At 37.3% G+C, this 26957-nt stretch overlaps 1 protein-coding gene across 1 annotated transcript in view; it reads right to left on the reverse strand.

Moving 5' to 3' along the window:
- Positions 1–26957, reverse strand: part of CNTN3 (contactin 3) — a 330613-nt gene that overhangs the window by 64457 nt on the left and 239199 nt on the right. The window contains exons 12-13 of the mRNA XM_032290493.1: positions 8175–8302; positions 6058–6233 (exon numbers count right to left, since the gene is read on the reverse strand). Coding sequence (XP_032146384.1) covers positions 6058–6233; positions 8175–8302 — 304 coding nt within the window. The remainder of the gene's footprint in view (positions 1–6057; positions 6234–8174; positions 8303–26957) is intronic.

Below are 26957 nucleotides of genomic sequence, written 5' to 3' on the forward strand. Positions count from 1 at the left end.
TCAGACAAATAACTACACATCAATAGTTTTGTGCATTACCCCTTTTGCAAGTTGGAATTGGAGAATTCTTGTTTCTGTACCACCAAATAACATTATGGGAACAGTCATGCTTCAGAGATGTGGGTTCAAGATAAATAATAATTCCTCCAATCTGATACCCACTTTTACCAATTTGTTTCTGGATACAGTCTCTTAATAATTATTTCAAGTCAGCTGATGCTTTGAGTTTAGACAAGACAACAAAATGTATAAGATAGTCCAGTGGGGACATGCTTAAAAACTCAAAATGCCACCAGAAGTTGTTAGGGGAATGAATACTTTCCTTTACATAAAATCATTTACATAGCTATAAAGAACTGCTGTTTTCAAACGTTTAGTGTTCACACACAAATAATTCTATGAAATAAATCAAGTGAAAGTGACCACTTGTATTATCACACAAAGGATCAATTTCAAACATATTCTCTTCTACCACTGAGAGCTGAAAAATACAACAAATCTCAAGTTCATGAGTAGCTGCTGTAACTAGAGTGAAATTGTTGCTTATGGTAAATAAATCATATTGAAGTAAGCCATTTAAACGAATGGCAGATTGGTTGTCACTGCTAAAGTTCTTATTGCTTCCAGTGACTTTTATCCACAAACATTCTAATTCATCATAGATCCAATTCCACAAAGTGCTGGTAAAGCTGTACAGCTTGGCTCGAGACATTCTTTATATCAAGTACCTGCACCATGTACGGTTTATCAAAGCATATATATTTAAACATCCTTACAATATAGCGTGAACTAGTGTGTTTACGTCCAAAAGTTTCTATCTGTAGGGACCCTCTATCACATAATGCATGTAAGTCCAAAAATTAGCTTACTGAGCAAGTCAAAATTATCCCTCAACATCTGTAAAATCATATTTAAATTGCCAGGCCCTAGGTCTTCATATACCAGTCAACAATGATCTTTTATTCTCTTGAACTTTGGAATATTATCTCCCTTTTCCTATTGGTGGAAGCTAAGCTCTATTTAAAAGTAAAGAAACAAAGATGTTATACAGGGGTAAATAATGGAGTAAAAATCATTGGTTAAATATCGGAAAGATAGAACACTACCATACACATATAGCTGGGCCTATATCTCTTCTTATGATTCTGCACATGTGAAATAAAAGTATATATATGAATGTGTACATTCTTATTTACATACACACCATCATATATGAAGATACCTAGATACAGGCAAAAAGGAGCAAACTGGATTCCAGGAAGAGATCTCATGGTAGGAGGGAACATGGTAAAAACAGTCATGTGCCACATAATGACTTTTTGGTCAAGGATGAATTACATATATGACAGTGGTCCCATAAGATTATAATGGAGCTGGTCAGGCGTGGGTGTGGTGGCTCATGCCTGTAATCCCAGCACTTTGGGAGGCCAAGGTAGGAGGATCACCTGAGGTCAGGAATTTGAGACCAGCCTGGTCAACATGGCGAAACCCTGTCTCTACTAAAAATACAAAAATTAGCTGGACATGGCGGTGCACATCTGTAGTCTCAGCTACTCAGGAGGCTGCGGCTGGAGGCATTAAACCCAGGAGGAGGAGGTTGCAGTGAGCCACTGCACTCCAGCCTGTGCGACAGAGTGAGACTCCATCTCAAACAAACAAACAAACAAACAAAAGATTATAATGGAGCTAAAAAGTTTGTATTGCCTAGTGACACTGTAGCCATCATAATGTCACAGCACAATGCCTTACTGATGAATTTGCTATGATGCTGAGGTAAAGAAATCTACTGTGCTGCCTGTCATATAATAGTAAAGCACATACAATATGTACCGTACACACTTAATAATTATGACAAATGACGTTATGCCATTTACTGTACTTTCTATTGTCATTTTATAGTGTACTCCTTCTACAAACTAAAAAAAAAGTTAACTATAAAACAGTCTCATATAGGTCCTTCAGAAGGAATTCCAGAAGAAGGCATTGCTGTCCTAGAGATGACAGCTCCATGCATGTTATTGGCCCCTGCAAACCTTCCAGTGAGACATGATGTGGGGGCACAAGACAGTGATACTGATGATCCTGATCCTGTGTAGGCCCAGGTTAATATGTGCCTTTGTGTGTTCATTTTTGACAAAAATGTTTAAAATGAAAAAAAATAACAGAAAAAAGCTTATCCTTATTGAATAAGGATTTACAGAAAATATTTTTGTACAGCTGTACAATGTGTTTGTGTTTTAAGCTAGGTGTTAACAATAAAATGGTCAAAAAGTTTCAAAAAGTTAAAAGTTCATATAGTAAAAAAGTTAAAGTAAGCTAAGGTTAATTTGTTATTGAAGAAAGAAAATACTTTTTATAAATTGAGTGTATCCTAAGTGTAGAGTGTTTCTAATGTTTACTGTAGTATACAGCAATGTCCTAGCCTTCATCTTCACTTACCACTCACTCACTGAGACCCAGAGCAATTTCCAGTCCTGCAAGCTCCATTCACAGTAAGTACCCATACAGGTGTAAATTTTTGAAAATCCTTTATACCGTATTTTCACTGTACCATTTCAATGTTTAGATACACAAATACTTGCCATTCTGTTAAACTGCCCATAGCATTCCAGACAGTGACATGTTGTGCAGGTCTGCAGCCCAGGAGGAACAGGTGATACCACACAGCCTAGGTGTGTAGCAGGCTGTATCATTAGGTTTGTGTAAGTGCACCCTATGATGTTCACATAAGGATGAAATTGCCTAACAACGCATTTCTCAGAATGTATCCCCATCCTTAAGCAACACGTGACTGTATTAAAAACAGATGTGAAAAGAGATCAGAAAATAAGACCAAAAAAATTACATGACTCACTCACCCATGGGCCACAACCAGCAAACAGCAGTGCCTAGAACTCTTGTGCATCTGAATACAAATCCCCCACTTCTATAACCACACCACATGTGCCTGTGACTGAGCTTTTCCTGGCAAACAGGGACTTAAGTGGAAGTCTTTTCCTGCTGATTTAATGACAAGACTTTTTTATTCTCCCCATGATCACAGACGGAAACCTGTCTTTGGACCCCTACTCATCCTTTGTGATGTGCCAATTTGTTGTGGACACTTAGTTTCATAAAGCTTTTCTGAATGTATTGTTCCAATTGTGAAAAAGTCTGTGACTGGTGTCATCGTGTTCCTTTGGCACAATTTCAAATCTACACAGTAGATCTGGCTTAAACTTTTGGAGCTTTCTAAGCTTATGCACTTTTTCTAAAAGTTCTGTTTTTTTGCTTTTTAAAGAAATGAGTGTTGACTACTTAGCATAGTCCCAAGAATTGGTGATTCGGTTCAAAGCTATGAATTATATTTTCTGTAATCTGAACTATCCCTAACCCCTTTTTAAAACATGGCTGTTACTATCTACCTTTCTAGGCAACTTTCCCACTTACTAGCCTCCTTGTTCACATTTTGCTGCTTTTGGAAACAGGGGATATATCTATGAACCCACTGGGGAAAAAGACAAGCCGACTATCTTTGTATTAATGTGCATGCTGCAGTGCATACACAATCAGAGGACAAGACTTGTTACATGACTCCCTTCTGAGGCAACAGAAAACCGATTTACTTAATTGCCTGTGCTTAAGGGTAATGTCATCTTGTATGGCTTACTGTTTTATACTGATGGAAGAATATTAAGTTACTAATGGCATAAGTCAATAAAAAATTCATAGGCCATGAACTAGCATGTTAGAGAAAGAAGCGAATTGGGAAGTGACAGCACTAATTTATGAAATTTCACGTTTCAGGCACCTGACTTGTACAGAGATGACTTTCTGCCTTCTGTAGAACCTATCAGTGTTATGTAAATCAAGATAGTTAAATTACATTATAAACTCAAACGTTCTTAACTCCAAGCTTCTCTGAAAGATAGCTGAAATCTGGCTCAGTCTTACTGTTTCTTTGTAACTGTTTGATGCATATATTACAATCAAACTACTTTGGATTTTTCAGTCTTTCATTACACATTTATTTAGCATTAGCTAAGACAGAGAGAACTGTATTGGATACACTATTAAAAACAGCTAACAATCCAGCTGAGAAATCAATCACAAACATAATTATCTTCATTATAATGGTAAAGGTGACTAATGTTTCAAATGGAATTCTTTAATAATTAAAAGTATCAGAAGAGCTGGATTAGAGAAGCCTTTCCCAGATTAGGTAAGGAGTCTTTGTGAAAGTAACGTTTTAGCCTTCTCCTTTTTGAGGCCCAAAGAAGGAGAAATTGTAAATTGTAAGACAGCCTGGGTATGGAGGAGAGAGCTAGCTCAGAATACGGCATGTGCCTTTTACTATCATGACAGAAAAAATCAGTGACAATTTAAAAATAAATGGACATTTACAATAGTGAAAGGAAAGTTAAAAGATTTTAGCAATTGGTGAAGTTCTCAAAAGCCGTGAATCAATCAGAACAATTAGAACAGTAGTATTTCCAAAATGGAATAAAATGGATGATAAAAAGGGTACTAAAATTATACTTACTTGTGGCGAGGTATCTGAACATCTCAATTTCCCTATTTCTTTTAAAAACTTTCCTTTTTCTGTACTAGCTTCCTAAGGTTGCCGTAACAAAGCCACCAAAAACTCGGTGGCTCAAAACAACAGAAATGTATCCTCTCACAGTTCTGATGACTGGAAGGCTGAAATCAAGGTGTGGGCAGAGCCAGGCTCCCTCCAAAATCTCTAGGTGGGAATTCTTCCTTGCCTCTTCCATCTTCTCGTAGCCCGCGGGATTCCTTGGTTTGCATGGAAGCACAGCTCCATTCCGGGCCTTCATCCTAATTGGTCCATCCCTTCTGTGTCTGCGCTTCACGTGGTGTTCTCCTCCTTGTGTATCTGTGTTCAAATGGCCTTCTTTTTATAAGGACACCAGATATACTGAATAAAGGCCCGTTTTAATCCAGAATGACATCATCTTAATTTAACGAAGGGCGTCTACAATAAGGCAATTTCCAAATAAGGTCACATTCTGAGGTATTGGGCATTAAGAATACATCTTTTGGGAAGACACGATTCAACTCAAAATACCATGGTTTTAAGTTGCATATGATTTTCATACTTTAACATGTCAATGTATACAAGTACATACATTTAATAAGAAGTTTTTGTCAAACGAACACAGTTGAGTTGACCATCATGTGGCTTTCTGCTTTACTGAGGCCTGTATGTAAAGTCCATAATGACAATACCAGACTTGACTGTCTACCACTGACAGATGAAGCTGTCCTCGAGTCAGTGCAAACAGACCCATAGGGAAGCTGGCCTTGTAATTCCAGATTCATCAACATGCTGTGAGGCTTACCCTTAGTCTGGGTGGCTCACCAGCACAGAGCCACTTCTTGACCATTCTCCTCAAAGGGACAATTTTTTCTTAAAATCTATAATTCTTTCTAATGTGGAATCATCACAAAAGAGGAGACAGATTGGAGTGAATCATTAGAAAGCATCTGTGTCATGGAAACACACCAATCTGGGCTTGAAGTTCCACCACTAAGTAGCTGGGTGACTCTGGGTAAGGTAATAAACTGCTCCAATCCTCAGTTTGTGCACCTGTATAATGAAACGTCTTACTGCTAATGTCCAGTGCAATTGTGAAGATTAACGGTGATGACACAACCTGGCCTGACACATTAATTGGGATCAAGCACCTTGAGGAGACACTTAGTAAGTGCAGCTTTCTCTCAATTCATCACATATGTGTCATGTTGAAAATAAACACCTGTAAAAGAAAATCTTCCTTTCCATAGGATACCAAATAAAAAATGTAACGAAAAGTCACATTTACTATAAATACAATATACATGAATTTTAATTGAAAGTATAGGTTGAAGTAAATGTGTTCATTTTTTGGTAATTACAAAAGCGAAATTAGATGAAAACAGAATTGAGAACCACTGAACAAAAATCACTTACTTAGAAAACATTTTCTAGAGCATTGCCTATGTCAGATATTTTTAGAGGCAATGTGTCAGAGACGCGTGCAATATAAAAAGTATGAGGAAAGTGCCACAACTTACCCCACCAACTTTCTCAAAGTGAGATCCATCTTTCTTAAAATCTGCAAGGGCCCCATTGAAATACCAGGTAAAGATGATGTCTAACAGCGGGTCGTGTTGTACCTGGCAGGGCAATATGACGCTTTCACCAACAGAAACATCCATGTTAGATGGTGCCAAAATTATTCTCGTTGGTTCTATTGGGGAAATAATTTTTCAGTAAAACAGCATTTTATTGTGATGAAAGGCATTTGCACAGGCAGGCTGTTCATCTAACACACCATGTATGCCTGTAGATGCATATAAATATTCATACATCTATAAAATTAAAAATTTTCAGCATTATAATAGGCATTTTGATGCAGAGCTACATTTCAGTGGCTCCACAAATTCTTGTTAAAGAAATTAGGATATTTGAATTGTACGACATGTAAGTTTAAAGATTAAAATCAGGTGTAAACAAGAGTTGTACTACTATTAACAAAATCAATTTCAACTTAGTTTTATTGTTTTTTGAAATGTAGGGGTAGGAACAGAAAATACTGTGTTTTCACCAACTTTGACTAGAAATTACGTCACCATCAAAATCTAAACAGATATTTAATGGTAGCCTGGATTTGAAAGATACAAAAAAAAAAAAAATGCTAGAACAGGTACAAACAGGAGGGGTACTTATGTTAAAATGTTAATTAAAGTCTGTTTTTCCCCAGTGCAAATGTCCACTTACGTATTTCTTTCCCCCTGTTGTCACCACCTACCTTCCATTTATCTATTATGAATTAAAATTCTCTTGACCCCATTTTCCCACTGCTACTCCCCACTTCTTTGCACCACGTTGGACTAAAAGTCTTCAAAAGAGTCATTTATGCATGTTGTCTATAATTATGCTAGTTAATTCCCTGTTTAACTCAGTCTAGCCAGGCGTTGGTCCTCCCTACCCCCTGCCCTCATCAAGGTCCTGATAACCATCCTGCTGATATATCAAAAGGTATTTCACATCATGCACTCCTCTGTTCAAAACCTTGCAGCAGCTCTACTTTTCAATACAACTGAAATAAACTCCTGAAGAAGTCTACAAACTGCTTGCATAATTATCACCAAGAAATCTATTAACTGACACCTTCATCTCCATGAAATCTTTGTCAAAATCTCTCCTTCTCAGGGAGGTTTATTCTGATCATTGTGTTACTAATGCTGTAACATAGCTCTGCCACTATGTGCCTCTTTGTTAATTGTTTACAATTTTTGCCTTCTAATAATTTTCTTGTTTCTTATTCCTACTGTTATTTTCTTTCTCCTTTTACAGAAGGTAAGATTCATGAGGACAGCATTAGTGACAATGTGCTCAAGGATACAGCCCAAGCAACTGGCACAGAGTAGGGCTCTAATGTTTTCATGAACAGATAAATGAGCAAAATATATCCACAACTTTAAGCAATTGTTATTTATATCATGTTATTTCCTGAACTTGAACATCTCCAGAAAAAATCAACTATAATGAAAAAGATAAAGTGTATTCAAAAGACTCGACATGATAGAAATTTATTTAAAAATAAAATAGAAGGAGATCAACATATGCTATTTGTAACTCTTTTTTTTTTTTTTCCGAGACGGAGTTTCGCTCTTGTTACCCAGGCTGGAGTGCAATGGCGCAATCTCGGCTCACCGCAACCTCCGCCTCCTGGGTTCAGGTAATTCTCCTGCCTCAGCCTCCTGAGTAGCTCGGATTACAGGCACGTGCCACCATGCCCAGCTAATTTTTTTTTGTATTTTTAGTAGAGACGGGGTTTCACCATGTTGACCAGGATGGTCTCGATCTCTTGACCTCGTGATCCACCCGCCTCGGCCTCCCAAAGTGCTAGGATTACAGGCTTGAGCCACCGCGCCCGGCCCGCTATTTGTAACTCTTACTGCTCATCTTCCTAGCACAGTAACCAGTGTGTTCCCTGGTGCACATTGTGCTGTGCTAAGGAAATATTGTTTCCTTGACTTTTCACCTGTTAAAAGTAACATAAGTGCAAGTATAGGTTCTAGCTTTATAATGTACTGCACATTGTGAAAAACATAGTTATGTTCACCATAATAACATATCTTGCAGTAAATCCATATATAAAGCAATATTTAAGGAATGCACCTACCTGTGACAACCAAATGTGTTGTGCCATTTGCTTTCCCAAACTGGTTTTCTGCCATACAGGTATAAGTTCCAGCATCAGCTTTACTCACATTGGCTATTTTGAGTCCTCCATCTTTTAACAAAGTAATTCTACAGGAAAGTCAAATAAGATAAGTAAATGTATCATAGCCATTTTTTTGTAAATGAATATATATATATATATACACACACACACTTAAAAAATGTGTTGCCTTAAGCTAATATTTTTAAGGCATGATCGACCAGTCCTTAGCTTTTTGGGAATACAAAAAAATAAAAGATAAAAGAACATTCATCCCCCACCCACACACATAAACACACACACAGCGTTTGATGACAAAAGATGCTCTACCAGTTTGAACTTTGTTCATTGTTTTTACTCATCATTACTTATTACACCTAAATTGAAGGATGCACTTGCCAATTAAGCATGAAATGTTTTTCAAAAATATTAACATATGTTGTGGTAGATTATTCCTGGAGTTAGCCTAATCAATTTAAAAGAAATACAAAGTAGGCAGAACACTATTTGCCTTAAATTTGAAACAATATATGAGAAATGAGAAAGCTACACGTGTTTCACTACAAACTGAGAAAGTCACATTTGACCCAATAAAAACCCAAATGTTCCAAAGAACATTTGGGTGGTCCCCTGTGAGCTAGTGAAAAGAGCCTGGGCAAATCCAATAAACCTTACTTTAGAGTTTCTGAGTATACACTTAGAGCACTTAAAGCTTAGGCATTTAATTAAAGGAAATATAACTGAGTGCTTTACATATGCTTGGCACTGTAAGAGAACCTGGGATTATGGGGTGAGCAAGACAAAAAGTCCCCACCTTCATGGAAGTAATATTCCAGTGAGTGGCATAGACAGCTGTATTAGTCTGTTTTCATGCTACTGTTAAAGACATACCTGAGACTGGTAATTTATAAAGAAAAAGAGATTTAATCAATTCACAGTTCCACATGGCTGGGGAGGCCACATGGAAGGTGAAAGGCACGTCTTACATAGGGGCAGGAAAGACGGAATAAGAACCAAGCAAAAGCGGTTCCCCCTATAAAACCTTCAGATCTTGTGAGACTGTTTCACTACCACCAAAACAGTATGGGAGAAAACGACCCCATGATTAAATTATCTCCCACCTGGTCCGTCCCACGAAATGTGGGAATTATGGGAGCTACAATTCAAGATGAGATTTGGGTGGGGAAACAACCAAAATGTATCAACTAAATAAGTAAAATGGGGAAGTTCTGATTTTTGAGAAGTACTCAGAAGGGTGACACAATACAGAATAATTACTTTAGGAGGAAGAGTTTCCAGGATAGGGTGCTTCAGAAAATCCTCTTAGAAGAGGCGTCGTTTGAACTAAGAAAAAAGAATGAGATGGGATTAACCTGTCATTAATCTGATCACTGTATCTTTCCTGCCCTAATTTGTCTACTCATAATTATATTACCTTTCTTTGAATTCCTAAAATAATTACTATCCACACCATACATTTAACACTTGAGTAACTTTTTTCTTTTATGGCTCCTATTTTTGACATATGAGAGAAAATGAATGGTAAACTTCTTAAAAATATTTGTGACCCCAGTATCAGCATGGCATCATATATGCAAACTGTGGTAACTAAATGCCTCCAAATTCTGGGCCATTCAGTAAAGTAAATAGGAAAATACTGAGGACAATAGAATGAAGGATCTCAATCTGTAAAAATGTTTATTGCAAAGTTTTTAGGTGTGTTTCAAAAATGTTACTACAAGAGTTTCTGTATAAAAATGTACAAGATATGGATTTTCTGTTTTAGTTATATATGCATACATGTGTGTATGTATGTATGTATATATTTATCCAAAGTATTTTTCACCTCCAGTAGACGGTAGGATACTGCCACCAATCACTTTTTAGATATATTTCTTTATAGTCTAATATTCACTTTCACTTGTATCCTAGTTACACTTTCTTCAGTGAGAAAATCACGGTGGAATTAGAGCTAGCACACAGGTTCATGATCCTGGGTAGAGCTATCTGTTATGGTTTGTTGTGCATATCATTTCTATTTAAACTGTGTTAAGATATATTTAAAATAAAAAGGTTTGAGAGCAACGACCTAGAAAGCTAATCAGGGAACCATGGCACTGAATGCCAACTTGAGGAACTACAGGGAAAAGTTAAAAATTCCAAAAACTTTCCTAGGAATTAAAAACAAAACAAAACAAAAAGGGATATATCTGATCTGATTCTCCTTGTGGGACCCTGAGGGTTGAAATTTTGCCTTTTGTTGGGTGTGAAATGCCTCCTATCACTTCATTGGAAGAGATAATCAAATAACTTAAAAAAAAATCTGTATCTTAGCCTATTTGAGAACGAAGATTTTCCTAGTAAGTATGTAATAATAACGTAAAGAAGAAACCCTATAGAGAAGTAAAAATCAATAAAAATTTAGGATAGGAGGACTGGAAGTTTTAAGGAAAACAGAGAAAAAATTTAGACATGTCAATCTGATCATGTGATCCCACCCTCTTCCTTCTACCTGTCCAAGCAAACATTGCTTAGCGCCCCCCAACTTTGGTGTCACATTGCCTGCTAGATACAGACTATATCCTAAGCCTGAACCATATCCTCACATCAGGACCTCTTCCTCTCTCTAACTTCATACGGTTTCATGAATTCTTTCCCTTGTTTGCTTTTCTCTAATCACATAAGCCTTCTTTTAACGGGTTTTTTGCTTCTTCTGGTCTCAGGGCCTTTATAAAAACTACTTCCTCTCTTTGGTTGATCTGTATTCATTCTTCAGACTTCACTTCCTTTCCTGAAACCATGTGTTGGATTCAGTTTTCCTGTATCTGATCAAAACATTATCTGTGCTTTCTTCACAGGACCCATCAAGTGTCCATGTATATATTCGTGTGCTTATTTGACTAATATATTTCTCCTCCAATAGATTGTGGGCTCTCTGGAGGCAAGGAAAATATCTATTTCACTCACAACTAAATTTGTAGACCCTTGAAAAGTGCCTGGCACAGAGTAGACATTCAAAAATAAAACTTGTCGAGTGAATAAATGATGATGTCCCTTTAGAGAGTCACTGCAGGGGAGTTGGGGTTAGTGAAGCTAGGTTGCAAGGTACTGACACCTTATAAATAGTAAGGAAATGGATTCAGAAAGTGTGCAGACTCATACATACACACACATATAAGTGTGTGAAGTGTGTGTGTGTGTGTGTGTGTGTGTAGCTAGCCCTCCATATCTATAGGTTCTGCATGTATAGATTCTGTAGATTCAACCAACAATACATATAGTATATTTGAAAATAAACAGATGATGACAACACAGGAATAAAAAAGTACAAATGACAGAGCAACACAGTATAATAACTGTTTACACTCCGTTTCAACTGTAGTAGGTATTATAAGTACAGACTATTTAAAGTATAGGGGAGGATATGCATAGGTTGTGTGCAAATGCTAAGTTATTTTACATAAGGAATTTGAGCATCCATGGATCTGGTGAATACCATGGAAATACTATGTACATGTATGTAGAAATGTTGTTTATATCTATGCAGCAAAAAAGATAAGGCAATAGAAGACTGGATAAAGAGAATTTAGAAATGCCTTTCCCCAGGATAAGAGAACTCCAAACATGCTTGTATTAGAGAATAAGTCAATAGAGAGGGAGAGACTGAAGACAATGGGATGGAAAAAAGGAGCGAGAGAGGAAACTGACAGAGAAGTCTTGGAGAAGGAAAGAGGGAACACGATTAAGGATCATGCTCCAAACCCATCTGATTGCTAATCCCATCAATAAAATTTGGGGGCCATGAAACCCAAAGAAAATGGTACTTAATCCACAGTATTGCTCAAGAATTTTAACTATCATTGTTATTAAACAGAAAATGCAGATGTGCTAAAGAATTTTAATATGTAAATACCAGAAGCCATTAGATGAAATCAAAAGGTTGTGAAGGTATTTAAATAACAAGGCAAATTAATCTGCCCTAAATTATAGGTTAGAGTTAGAATGGGAAGCTTCACGAAGTTGGGGATCTACCACTTCTATGATTAGTAAGCCTTAAAGCAAAGTAAAAATACCTCTTGTTGACTCAACAATTATTGAACTTAAATTGACAGCTTCTGATTTGAAAACTACAAAACAGAGGTAGGTAATTTCAGGTATCTTCTATGCAATGAATTAGTGTAACAGCTAACTTTGCACTACAAATACAGGGGTGCCAGAAATACTGGAAGAACTAGAAATCCTTTGGTGTATTAGGTTTAGTAACTTTAATCAAGCAAACTTCAAGTCAAGCTAATCATGCCCATGTTGAAATGAGAATGTTTCAAAGGCAAAACCTAACATCTGCAGAATCACACAAAGACTTCAAAGCAAACATATTGACTCTCAGAGAATGCAAACCCTATGTATATTGTAAAATTTTAAACTAATTGGGTATTTTCTTCCTAAATTGATTCTTCCAGTAAGTTTTAAGAGGCCCACAGGGCATTCACACAACATAAAAATAAACAATATTCAGTAAATGGATGGAGTAATTGTTTCTCAACAGAAAACCTTCAATAACCCATGCTTCCCTACAGAGATTCAAAGTGAAAATTTTATGCCACTTCACTATAAATGAAATCGCTTTTTAAGCTTTCTGAGAATAGGTTTATCTGCAAATGGGTGGAGCTGAAAATGTAGATAATGATGAGGGACTCTTGTCTTGGCACAAAACGTTAAATGACAATTTATGAAATTAACATTCAGGAATACAAGAATGCAGTTTGCTTAGGGAAATGGTGCAATTCAAATCACTGTGGCATTTTTAACTCCTTGATCAGTTTTATAATATACCTCTATGTGTACCTTTTTACTGGTCCTTCCTTTTGTAGTAGGAGGTTAATTATTTACTTAACTTTCGGCAGTCTACGGTTAGTTTGGGATAAGTAAATGTAATTGCTTTAAGCTGCTCTAATGGCTTTATGCTGTAATTCAGTGACGGCATTAAATTTATGACTGTTAAAAAACCTTGTTTGTTCATACAGTATATTGTTGTCTAGGCAACATTGACCTGTACTTTATGATGACATTTAAACATCCATAATAAGGCAGTGTGCTTTAGAATGGGAAAAATATGAAGTATTATGGATGGTAAAGCAGGAGTTCTGAAAATATTGTTTTCTCCTGCCTATATTCTTCTGATTATTACAGAAATTTATTCAACTTGAATTTTAACAAACACACTGCAACTCTACATTTTCTCAGGAAGCATATCTCTGTGGAGATGTGATCACATGAGATCGTCATGATTAAACTGCTGTATCGAAAATAACAAGGCTATTTTAGATGGTACTTGCTAAGTACATATTCCAAGAGATTGATGCTTACAATTAGACATAAGACAAAAGTACTCACAATGCATATATTACAGGATAAACAATGACAGTTAAGAAAAGCAAATATACACGGATGAAAATATATGAGAAAATAAACATCAGAGTAAAAGGGCACACAGTATATGTTCTCATTTACAACTTCTCTCACCCCCACATTATTGGTGAAATAACTGCTCCCCCTTGAGTTCAAAGAAAACCTGCAAACAGTGTTTAGGAAAACAGTATTAGCGTTTTTATTCTTCTACCTATCCTGTTTTGGGTTTTCATGTTATAAATTCAACAATGTTAGCATAGTGATTTATTGGTTAGAAAATCTCCAAGGAAAGAAGCAGCAAACGAAGATCAGCAGTTAATTATCATAACTTCGAGTAAGTACCAGGCTAATAACAAGCAGCTCTGTGATTGTGCTGAACACACACATTCTATGAAACAGACACCTAGAGAAGACGGGCCTTGGCACCACTCTATAACCTAGAGAAAGAAAATGAATTCATATCATTTAACGTCTCCACATACTCATAAGAGGAAAATCAATAAAGGAACATTTTCACTTCTATAAAATGTTTCTTTATAAATGCATATTATCATGACAAATATATTTAGAGCTAAAATCACTTTTATGACAATGACTGAATAGTTTTTCCTACTAAAATGGACTCAAACCTATACAAGAAAAGACCCCTATAAGGGGATTTCCAGTCTAAATGAAGATATACAACTATCATCTAAGTAATTTATGAGGCGCAGGCAATACTCCAGTTGAAACATTTGCATTCTTATACAAAGGAGTCTTTGCAAAAATTATACTCAGAGGCATGAAGCAGTAACACAAACAAAGGAAAACAGACAAATGAGACAAATAATTCTTTGATGTCTTATGTATTAAAAGGAAACTTCAAAGGGGATAATTATTAAGGTTCAAAGGCCCCACATCCTTGGCACTATTCTTCTATGCCTTAGAGAGAGACATATGAGTCTAATCAGGGAAAATAAAAATGTTGGCTTTGTTAGCTGTATTATAGATAAAGCTGATGCAATACTGCTTAGGTGAGCAACAATGGTTTCCTGATATTTTACTCCAGAATTGGGCAGGCTTAACCTGCCTGGCACAGGCAGACAACCCCAGGCCCTCCCTGTAAGGGAGGCCCCATTACTGCATGGTAAAGGCAACAGCAAAATACATCTACTCTCTATGTGCAGCAGACACCAAAGAGAAAGAAGGGGAAAAGTTGAGCTACAGTGACAGGATCTTCTACAGAAATTCAGGAGACAGACACTTTCTCTGGGGAGTCATTAAAGAAAGACCCAAATGTTACTCCAATGGTTGTCCTTCTGCTTAGAGACTAGAAGCCCTGGAATGAAAGTTATTCCACCCTAATGCCAAAGTGCAAGACACTTGCATTTTTGGTTGTCCAGAATTGATTCCTCATTCTTTGGACACCAACACTGATCTTCCTTGAGGAATTCTCTGCCCCTATTGCATGCAGTCTTGGTAGGGCTATGAATCACAGTGCCTTGTTCTATCCTAGCCATGGGCTAGATATATAAGTCAGTATTTTTCAAACTTTACTGTGTACCAGTTACCTAGATGATTCTTTAAAATGCCCACTGTTGGGCCCACCATCAGATTAGGTCTGGGATGGGGCATAGGGATTTGCATTTTTAACAAGTTCCCATGTGACACTAATGCTGCTGATATAGGAACTGCACTTTGAGAGAAAGTGTTCTAAGCTACGTCCATTGAGCTCTCCCTCTTCAGACTCTGATTTACAGCAAAAAGACAGAAATGATCATTAGTTCACCCATCCCAGCACTTGCCCCAACAAGATGGTACAATGCCTGCTGCCAAGATTTCTGGAGACAGCAGTTTCTTATGCATACTTAAGTTAGGTTGTGTAACTTAGCTAATAATTCTGTGTGATATCCTTAATTCCCAGCTAGAGTTCACAAACCCTTAAAGGATACGAGTTATGAAATATTGGTGCTTTGTACATAGTAGCTTTTTTTCAATAAATATTTGTTGTCTCAAAAAATATGAAGATTTCAGAAATAATCTTCTATATAGAGAGGACAAGGTGTTATCACAGATCAAGAGTGGTCCAACAAACATCTTGCCCTGCCACTGAGCTCTTACAAGATAGGATAGTTTTGCCCTTTTATTTCAATTCCAAAGTCCTCTGCTTTTATTAATATCCATCAATATTCAAGTGGTTCATTTACAACCTTACACAATGTTTTTAACCTTTCTAGGACACAAAGTTCTTTGAGTACTTGAAAAATCTGGGAAACCTCTCTGTAAAACAAATATGTGTGTGCACGTGCGTGCACGCACACACATACACATACACACACACACACGAAACCATAACAGTTTTCATACAGCTGAGGAGGGGATCGGATCGTCTAAGATGTATGGGCCACAGGTTAGGAACCTCCGCTAGCAATTCGATTCATCCAATGACACAGAAGTATGTTTGCAACTTCTTTGTCTTAGCTGCTTCAGCGCTAGCCTTTCTAGCAGTGCTTTGTTGACTTTTTCTTTTATGATGACTATGTACATTTGATGACGGGTTCCTTAAAAATTATCTTGCTTTAAAACAAAATGGTAATGTTACTCAAGAACCTGGGTATTGAGTCACACATTTGCTCATACAATAGAGAGGGCTTCAATTTGCTTTCCCAGTAACATCTCAATCCTGACAACCTAAACATTCTTGTCCCTCCTCCAAGCAGAGAGTTTATCGTCATCTAGTCAAGTGCAGGTTCTGGATGGCTAACACACTTTTCTTAAGGTAATAGAAACTTTAGTGCTAGTTCAATAGACTCTTTTAAGTATCGGACTCTTCATTTGCACTGCAGCACCTTCTCTGTATCTCAGGTTCTTGATTCTGAGCATAACCTTGAAATAATATCTACTCTAAGCCTTACGAAAAACATGTGTGAGAAATAATGAGAAATGATGAGAAATAATATTTATGGCAAATTAGCTAAAAGAAATGTGGCCTATGTATTCCTCAAGAGTCTTGAGTGTTAATATTCAAAGTTACCCTTAAGTTGTGAGTGGTAAAAGAATTAACCTTTAAAATTGATTGTATTTTACTTTAAGGGCAAGGAGTGTAAGTACTATATTACTTAGTGTTCTCTCTGTAGGCATCCATTGGATTTGGACACACACATAGCATTTCTTGGCCAGAAAGAGTTGGGTATCTCCTTATTAAATGGTTTTATTTTACCTTATAGATGCTGTGGATTGTTAATTAACAGTATTTTTCTCGGCTTATTTGTTACCACAAAGCTCTCAGCCAAAATTGTGGATCTCCACTAAGTTGGTATATATTTTGTAAACTAACTTCATACATTCATTCCACAAATATTTATTAACTTTACAACATGGACCTTGCTCTGTCATAAGCAACAAAGATTCCCTGGTGAGGATTTATGCTGTTCAAAGAAACTTACATTCTAGGCAAGTGGAGCACTGGCATGTTTTTTCTCCTCAGTGTTCACTTTGTGTGTTATTTGATAAACTGTCTCAAATTATTTGTGAAATATGACATCATATAAGTAAATGATATAGACCAGAAGACATAAAGTTATTACAAGCAGGATAAGTAATAAAGAAATAAATGCAACGATGCATAAGTTTATAAAATTATCTAAATTAAAAAACAAGATTTTATTAAACTGAAATACTATGATTTTCTTGAGTAAATTCATAAATATTAGGAAAAAAGAAGTGTTTAAAATAATTTTTAAGCTAAAGTTAAAGATATCTCTTTTTTAGCATTTGAATGTAAAAGGTTAGAAAATAATCTCTTCCAAAACAGAATAGATATTTATATATCTCACCTCAATTATAGATTTTTTAAAAGAATTTCAGACTGAAAAAGGGTCAGATACTCTCATCTTCCCATAGAAACTACTCTAGCAATGAAATCTGTATTAAGACAGAATTGTAAAATGCACAAATAAGATCACGAAGTGGAAAATAGATCAAAGTACAAAATAAATTGTTTTGAGTGAGGCAGTGATAAATTTAGCTCAATGTAATAATTCTATAGACTTTGTATATAACAGATCATAAATTATGAGTAAGTCCTCTCCAGGCATCAGAAGACGAAAGGCAGAAATCATCATTATCAATCTGCATTTTCATTTCTTTTTCATGGAAGTGCAATGGAAATGGCACTTCACTCAACATCTCATTTGACACCCATCCATCCATCCGTTCGTCCGTCTGTCCGTCCATCCACTCACCTGTTTCTGTGAAGGGCTTCAGGGAGGGGGAAGAACATACTAAAATATAGCACACTCCATATTTTTTAATAGAAAGCCTCAAGTAGAAATCTATAAAAAAAATCAATGTTTTACATTTCTAAGAAATAGTTGCAATAAATTAAATTGGAAAATTATAAGTACTTTTAAGACATGGGAAGCTGTCCAAGAAAGAGTGAAATGCACTTCAACAAATATTTGTTGAGTACCTAACATGCAGTAAGTGTTTGGAAAATACAAGTATGAGTAACAGTTATTCCCTATCCTTTAGACACAATCTAAAGGCCAAGTTGGGAGCTGTATAATTCATGCACAATGACATAAAATGTGATCATTGGGTATGAAACATTGTATCATGAGTACAAATTCACACAACTCTACCTCAAGAATACGTAGCCTCTTCTTCTCAATTTCCATTACTGTGATCCTAAACCAAGCCTCCAGAAACTTGCTCTAACCACTATGAGTTGTCTCCTAATCAGAGTCATTGTTTCTTTCTTTTCTCTCCTCAACTCGCCCTCGACAGTGCAGCCAGAGTTATCTTTTAGCCAGATCATGTCATATCTCTGCTCTAAAACCTCAAATGACTTGTCATTCATTTTCAATAAAATGTAACATTTTAATCACGGTCTTCAAGGACTCCCATTTCCAGGCTCTACTCATCTCTGGGAACTCATGCTTCATTACTTTCCTTTTTAATGCATGACACTTCAGTCTCACTGGCCTTCTTGTTTCTCAAATAAGTCCATTTTCCGCCCACCCCAAAGGCTTTGCCTTAGTTGGGGTCCCCTCCTGGAAGGCACTTCTCCCAATTGTTGGCACAACTGGCTGCATATTATTTAAATTTCCGCTAAAAAAATTATTTTTTTAAACAATGCTTTTGTTTGTTGGTTGGTTTTGTTTTTTGGAGACATATTCTCACTCTGTCATCCAGGTTGGAGTGCCACACGGTGATCACAGCTCACTGCAGCCTCCAACTCATGGGTTCAGGCCATCCTTCTTCCTTAGCCTCCCAAATAGCTGAAACTATAGGTATGGACCACCATGCTTGGCTAATTTCTTACACTTTTTTACAAACTGGGCCTCATTCTGTTTCCCAAGCTGGTCTTGAACTCCTGGCCTCAAGTGTTAACAAAACTACACCCTGCTTTGGCAGTGCTGGGATTATAGTTGTGAACCACTGAGCCCAAGCCACAAAGCATTTCTTGAAATGTACCATATAATGATCCTTTCTTTTTCTTTATGGCTAAAAAAATTATTTTTTCCACTTATTTATATTCTTTCTGTTCCTTATGCAAGCTCCATGAAGAAGAGATCATGTCTGTCTCATTCACTGCGGTATACTCAGAGTCTTACACATGGCAGGTATTCCAGACTGCATTTCCAAAAGCTGAACACAGTATTTCTCAACCTAAATCCCACTCCCCTAAATCCTTGCCATTCTCCCATTGAAAGGTTCATTGATGGATGAATAAAGAAAATGTGGTACATATGTAAATGCAATATTATTCAGCCTAAAAAAAGGAGATCCTGCCATTTGTCACAACATGAACGAACCTAGAGGACATTATGTGAAATGAAATAAATCAGACATAGAAAGAAAAATACGGTATGATCTCACTTTTATGTGTAATGTTTTAGAGTTGAAAAAAAAAGTCAAATGGTGATTGCCCAGAGCTGGAGGATGGGGGAGTTGGAGAAATGCTGGTCAAAGCACAAAGGTTCCTTTATGCAGATTGAGTTAAACTTGGAGCTCTAGTGTACAGCTTGGGAATTATAGTAAATTGCACTGAAATTGCTAAGAGAGCTGATCTTAAGTGTTATCAACACAGACACACACACACAAAATGGTAACTATGTGGGTGTAATAGATATGATATGTTAATTAGCTTAATTGTGATAATGACTTCATAACGTATACATATATCAAAATATTACTTTGTGCACCTTAAATATATGTAATTTTTACTTGTCAAGTATATCTTAACAAAATTGAGGGGAAAAAAAGTAAAGTCTAACTCCTCTCCCTTTGAATTCGGATAGCCTTGTGACTCATTAGTCACCAGTGGAATGCAGGGAGAGTGAAGGTTGGTGTCTTCAGAGCCTAGGCAATTCAGCTTCCACCTTCCTAGCTTGAATATTCATTCTTAATGCTTTTAGCTGCCCTAGGTAGGCATTATGACACACACTGAGGCTATCATAGCATAGGAAGCCCACACTAGCCTATGCAGAGAGACCACAAGCAGACGCCTTGGGCTTCATGAGAGGAAAGAGTGTAATGTATACCTATCTTCCAGCTGCTGTCTCTGGCCCCCATCATACTGCAACCACAGGAGACACACGGAGCAAATACTGCCTTGTCAACCAATCCCTGCTGGAATGTCTGACCCACAGAAACCTTGAGAGATGATAAAATGATTGTTGCTTTACACAATACAATGTTTTAGCAGGGTACATGGTAGCTCATGGCTGTAATCCCAGAACTTCAGGAAGCAGAAATAGGAGGATCGTTTGAGGCCAGGAGTTTGAGACCATCCTGGGCAACACAGTGAGACCCCATCTTTATTAAAAGAAAAAAAAATATACACACACACACACACACACACACACACACACACACACATAAATTAGCAAGGTGTGATGGTGCATGCCTGTAGTGCCAGCCACTCTGGAGGCAAGGCACGATAAACACATGAGCCTAAGAGTTGGAGGTTGCAGTGAGCTATGATCATGCCATTGTACTCCAGCCTGGGTGACACAGCAAGACTCCGCCTCTTAAAAAAAGTTTTGGAGTGATTTGTTATGCAGCAAAAGCTAATGTTAAATAAATATTTGATGAATAAATGAAGGTTGAAATGAACAAACATGTAAGAGCAGAGGCTGAGGGTACAAAGAGGGATAAGGTGAAGGCTTTGCAAGAATACAGGTAAGATGGTTTACTGCAAAAACAGACATAATACACTTTGTTAAGTGATACAACTGGATATATAAAGAAACCAAAAGGGCCGGGCGCGGTGGCTCACGCCTGTAATCCCAGCACTTTGGGAGGCCGAGGCGGGTGGATCACGAGGTCAAGAGATCCAGACCATCCTGGTCAACACGGTGAAACCCCGTCTCTACTAAAAATACAAAAAATTAGCTGGGCATGGTGGCGTGTGCCTGTAATCGCAGCTACTCAGGAGGCTGAGGCAGGAGAATTGCCTGAACCCAGGAGGCGGAGGTTGCGGTGAGCCGAGATCGCACCATTGCACTCCAGCCTGAGTAACAAGAGCGAAACTCCGTCCCCCCAAAAAAAATAAAACCAAAAGAGTAAAACAGAAGAAAACAATTAATCTTGTCAATATTCTTACTTCCAGAGTAAGCTCTGTTTTCCCCCATCTTAAATATATCAGAAGAAAAAAATGCAAAATTAGCCCTTAATGATAATGCACATTTCTACAATTGCATCAGTATTTTTTTGTTTGAATTTCAAGTGAGAGCAAGGAAACAGAACAGGGATTCGTCGATGGTTAAATGCATGTGGGACTTTAGGGCCTGAGTGAGAAATGCTTTATGACCAAAAGAATGTGTTACAGGTAGTTACTCCCTGTAAATAAAACATTTATACTGGGCAAGGATATGAATTATTTATCCAGTTCTAACAATGAACTGGCTTGAAGTAGATTTTAATCCCTAGCACATTCAGATTCATTAACCTGTGTTCTCCTAGCAATATTATAACACTGACAAAATATATTTTAAGGTGGCCTTAACTTCTACAATACATAAAAACCAAGTTTGAAATATGGATTTAAGAACTGCATGGTTATCTGCAAAATTTAGTTGATATAATTTTAGAGACCATGTGTCAGCAATCTATTTAAAATAATATTCGGGTGGAGTTTAATTAATTAAATGTATTATAAATAATGTGTAATTCAGTTTATTGTTCTAAAAAAGATAGGTCTGTGCTTACCTTTATTTTCAGCCCAGACTTAGTACTCTGAAGGCATCTGAGCAACATGATGAAACAGTTAAGTAATAGTAAAGAAGGCATACTAGCAACCAAGAAACATGAAAAAATGTTCAACATCACTAATTATCAGAAAAATTCAAATTAAAACCACAAGGAGATACTATCTCACACCAGTCAGAATGGCTATATTACAAAGTCAAGACATAATAGATGTTGGTGAGGGTACACAGAAAAGGGAGCACATTCACTGTTGGTGGGTATATAAATTGTTTCAGTCCTTACGGAAAACAGCATGAAGGTTTTTCAAAGAACTAAGAACAGAACTACCATCCCACTCAGCAATCCCACTACTGGGTATCTATCCAATGGAAAAGAAATCATTCTAATGAAAAACCAACTAGATTCCTATGTTTATCGCAGCACTATTCCCAAGAGTAAAGTCATGGAATCAACCTAGTTGCCCAGAACAGTGGATTAAATAAAGAAAATATGGTATATATACAGCATGGAATACTATGCAGCCATAAAACGAACAAAATCATGTCATTTGCAGCCACAAAAATCCAGATGGAGGCCATTATTCTAAGTATGTTAATGTAGAAACACAGAATCAAATACTGCACATTCTCCCTTATAAAGTGGGAGCTAAGCAATGGATATACATGGACATAAACATGGAAACAACAGACCTTGGGAACTCCAAAAGTGGGGAGGAAAGCAGAGGGACCAGGATCGAAAAACCGTGTTTTCATAGGACATCATGTTCACTATATTTGGGTGATGGGTTCAATAGAAGCCCAAACCCCAGCACTACACAATATGTCCTGATAACAAACCTGCACATTTGCCCTCTGAACCTAAAATTAAATAACAGACATAGATAAATATATAATGAAAATTATATTAACATCAGAAACCTTTTTCTGAGCATCTAGAGAGAAGTCATTATAGTAGATACTTCACACACATTATTTCAACCTTTGCAATCCACTGAGGGTTTCAAAAGGGGGTTCCCCCAGAATGTAAGAGAAACGGAGCAGGGATAGAATAGGAAATAAATTGTCCAAAGGAAACCTTGGGTTTCTCTGCCTATCAGGGAAACCAACTTCTTTAACTCATCCCTCACAAGAGAGTGTGCCATCCAAATGCCACCCACGAAGCTGACTAACTCTGAGGATTCCTGGTCTCATTTTCCAGTAAGGAAGCCAAGGCTCAGGAATTACGTAACTTGTCTAACACCCCAAAGGTGGCAAGTGACACAGCCAAGATATGACCCACATCTTTCTGACTTCCATGCTTTGCCCTTTCCATAGGCTAAAATTAAAGAAGCAAATAGAATGTATGCTTAACTTCATCTGACACAGTGAATAATGTGCATAGCAATTAGCATACTGCATGCCGAATAGGCATGAATAATTCATGTAAATAATGACACAAATACCCACACAGAAACTGAAGCTGTCTAGTGGTTAATAGGGGAAGATTTGTAGGTATGTGCTGGTGGTGAAGTGTGGGGTATTGGAGAAAGAAAGTGATTATTACACCTTCCCATGAGCTCCATTTCAAACCCAAACTCTGGGATTTCATTGACTCTTCTCCTGATTATCTTCACTCTTAAATCAGCTTAAACTTCTTATAGATTATGGCAGTTATGGACAAAGGACCCCTTTCCTTTTCTAGCTGAAAGCATAAGAGAAATGGAGGTATGCGTTGGGGAAGCCAGGTCGGGAAGGAGGCTGTTCTCCACTCTCTAAAACTCCTGCTTATTTACGTAGGTATATCAATCCTCCTTTTAAGAAAACGGATCTGCCTGTAATGTTTACCTCCTTTGAAGAAGAGGAATGGTTTTCTATCTGGGGAAGAACTCAAGCCAGGCTTTCTTATTTTCATGATTCTACGTGAACTTTGGCACTGACACAACTGAAAGAAAGGAACAAATACCCAGTTTTGCTTCTTGCCTGAGCGATCCTTCCTGTTTAGACAGCTCCCTACTCTTTTGCTTTGCTGCATTTTATATCCCTTCCTTTGATATTTCTGCCCTCATGGAGCTGCTCTACTGCTTCCTAGGACTGAGACAGCATCTCTTCTCTGTGCTTCTTACTGGTTTAAAAGACCATTTGGCAACAGCCTCTATAAACACCTTCATTAGAGGCAGGCTGGCAGTGTCCAGTATGCTCAGCTGGTCCTAATTTACATATGTGTTGTCTTGGAGGTAATTACCAACGGTGCCCCCTTTCCCTTCTAAAATGTCCCAGTTTGTAGAATAACTTCCACGGTCACCTTAATCATGTAGTCTATTCCACTGTAATTGATGATTTAGTCACCCACATTCTAAACAGACTGTGGGCTTTTTGAAGGCTTCTTGATGTTTCTTATTCATCTATGTATTCCCAGAGCTGGACATACTACCCAGTGAGAAAATAATGATACGATAAATTAGTAAATAACATGGAGTACCTTCCTTCCAGGCAAGAGGCAGGGACATCAATCTGTTTCCTAAAAGTGATGGCATCCTACATATGAAATAAAATTCTTCCAGTGTTTCAAAGTTCAACAGTTAGAGATTAATTTAAAGTAAGATACAGGAGTAAAAGACTCACTGAGATCTCAGCTATGCATCTGAAGGTAGATTCACTGAAATTCACAAAGCTTCCACACCTACCTGAGTGTTGCAACGGAACAACTGTTTTGATGGGAAGATCATGGAAGGAGCGGAAGATTAAAATAGAGTCAGGCTTTTTCGATGAAGGGGGCAGTAGAAGGCTGAGAAAGATGGGAGCAGCATTTTGAACAGTATGACGAAAAATAGATTCCACTGTGAGGAGAGGAGCCAGGTAATGTAGGGGAAGTGGGAAGAGATGGAGACAGGAACTGTTTGGAAAGGAATCCCTGTTCTTCACCAAAAAGCTTGAGCCAAGGGGAATTGCCATCTAAAACAGATTTGTTGGATAGTGACAGAGTTTCTAGACACATCTTTATCAAAGCGAGGCTGTGGCCACTAGGAGTGGCAATGACAGAAACGATCAGTAGTCCTGGCTCTGAATCATCCTCGTTATTCACAAAAGTTTAGATTCTGCTTGTAAGCACCATGATCACATCACTCAGTGTCTCAAAAATGGCAAAGGTGACCAGTTAGGAGCATGTCTTGAGCTTTTAAACTCCTATATGGAACTACCTGATCAGGGTGGAGATGAATGTAAAATTGCATGTAACTTTTAAAATTAAGGCATAATTTACATACAGTATAATAAACCATTTTCTGATGCACAGTTCTGTGAGTTTTAGCAGACAGATGCAGTCATGTCATCTCTCACAATCCAGAGCTATAGCAGGTCCCTCATCCAAAAAATCCCTCCGTGTCCCTAAGAATCAATCTCTTCACCTAATCTCAGCCTCTGGCAAGCAGTGATCACTATTTTCTTTCCCTAAAATTGCTCCTTTTTCAAAAATGTCATATAAATATAATAATACAGCACATAATGCTTACTACATTTTAATGCCAGCTTTTATCTATATGTAGGAAATACATTAAGATTTGATAATACTTTTTAAAAACAATGCCTAGGTTATGGCTATTCATAGCTGGAAAAAAAAACTTTACATTTTCTTTCTTTAAAAGGCATTTAAATTTCGATAGTATTAAATGTTGCATAAAACATTTAAAATAATTTTAATGTGTTAATTAGAAGCAATGAGGCATTCTTTTACTTTCTTCTGAACTGAGGCTATTGCAATAAAATATTTACTATTATAAGCAATAGCATTCAAATGAAGGACCCTATTTAAAAAAATAATTAGCTACTATGTTTTAAGTACCACTAAGTGATAGACATAAGTTAAATAATCTTTAAAGTAGGCTCACTGGCTCTTTCTCACAAACCATGCCTGTTCACATTCTCAAAGGTCTTTTTCAATTTTAGTTTCCTTAAAAGAGACAAAACATACAATTTTGATTTGTCTTTTTTGGAAATAGGTGGATTTAAATGAATGAATAAATAGCACAAAAACACTGACTCCTGGTGAAGTATTATTGAATACTAAAAAGGCAGGACATTTCTGTTTATTCCGTAATGTTTCTTGCTGCAGGAAGAAAAAAAGGAGAATAACTTTACCCAATATTGGATTGGATAATACCAATATGAAATAAAACCAAACAATAAGCTGAAATAAGAAGAAAGAAGAACCTTTACTCAATACTGAAAGCCTGTAATTCTGAAGTTTAGAATAGTTTAGCACCAGCTGACTTAACCTGACATTTACTTAATAAATCAATCACTGAATCACTAAATGAGATTGTAACACAGTCCTCTCTACTCACAACTTGTGTGTGCAAGTTTCAGAGGCAAGCTGTACACTCTGTACCATTTAATGACATCAACCCTTCCCAGAAACTTGTATTCACTACAACGGCTCAGCTACCATCTCCAATCTCATGACATGTAAATCTCTATTCTATAGCCTGAGTCTTTCTCCTAAGTTCCAGATTCTGTCAACCTTTGTATGCACGGATATATCCAGTCGGTTTTTCAATAGGTGCTTCAAACTCAACCAGTCTCAAACTGAACATCCCATTTGCCCTCATTTCTGCCATTTCTATAAGGTTCCCTATCACACTGAAAAGGTCTGCCATGTTCCCGGAATCCTAACCTGGAAATCTAGGATTTATCCTTGACTCCTGTCCTCTTCAAATCATGCATCTAATCAACAGGTCTTGTTGATGTAACATTTTCTCAGACTCCTCAAGGCTTCTCTTCATTCCCACTGTCATTTCTTTAGTTCAGGCTGAACACCGTTTTGCTCAGATTGGTGGACTGCTACTAACAAGGGATCTTGCCTTTGGTCCTGATACCACTTCAACCCATCTGCTGGCACCAGTGGTCCTTTTTTTTTTGTTTGTTTTTTGAGACAAATTCTCACTCTGTCGCCCAGGCTGGAGTGCAGTGGCAAGATCTCAGTTCACTGCAACCTCCACCTCCTGGGTTCATGCAATTTTCATGCCTCAGTCTCCCTAGTAGCTGTGATTACAGACATGTGCCACCATGCCCAGATAATTTCTGTATTTTTAGTAGAGATGGGTTTTCACCATGTTGGACAGGCTGGTTTCAAACTCCTGGCCTCAAGTGATCCACCTGTCTTGGC

This window comes from Sapajus apella, unplaced genomic scaffold (assembly GCF_009761245.1).
Source record: "Sapajus apella isolate SASKATOON/1434 unplaced genomic scaffold, GSC_monkey_1.0 scaffold23, whole genome shotgun sequence".
NCBI classification, from domain to species: Eukaryota; Metazoa; Chordata; class Mammalia; order Primates; family Cebidae; genus Sapajus; species Sapajus apella.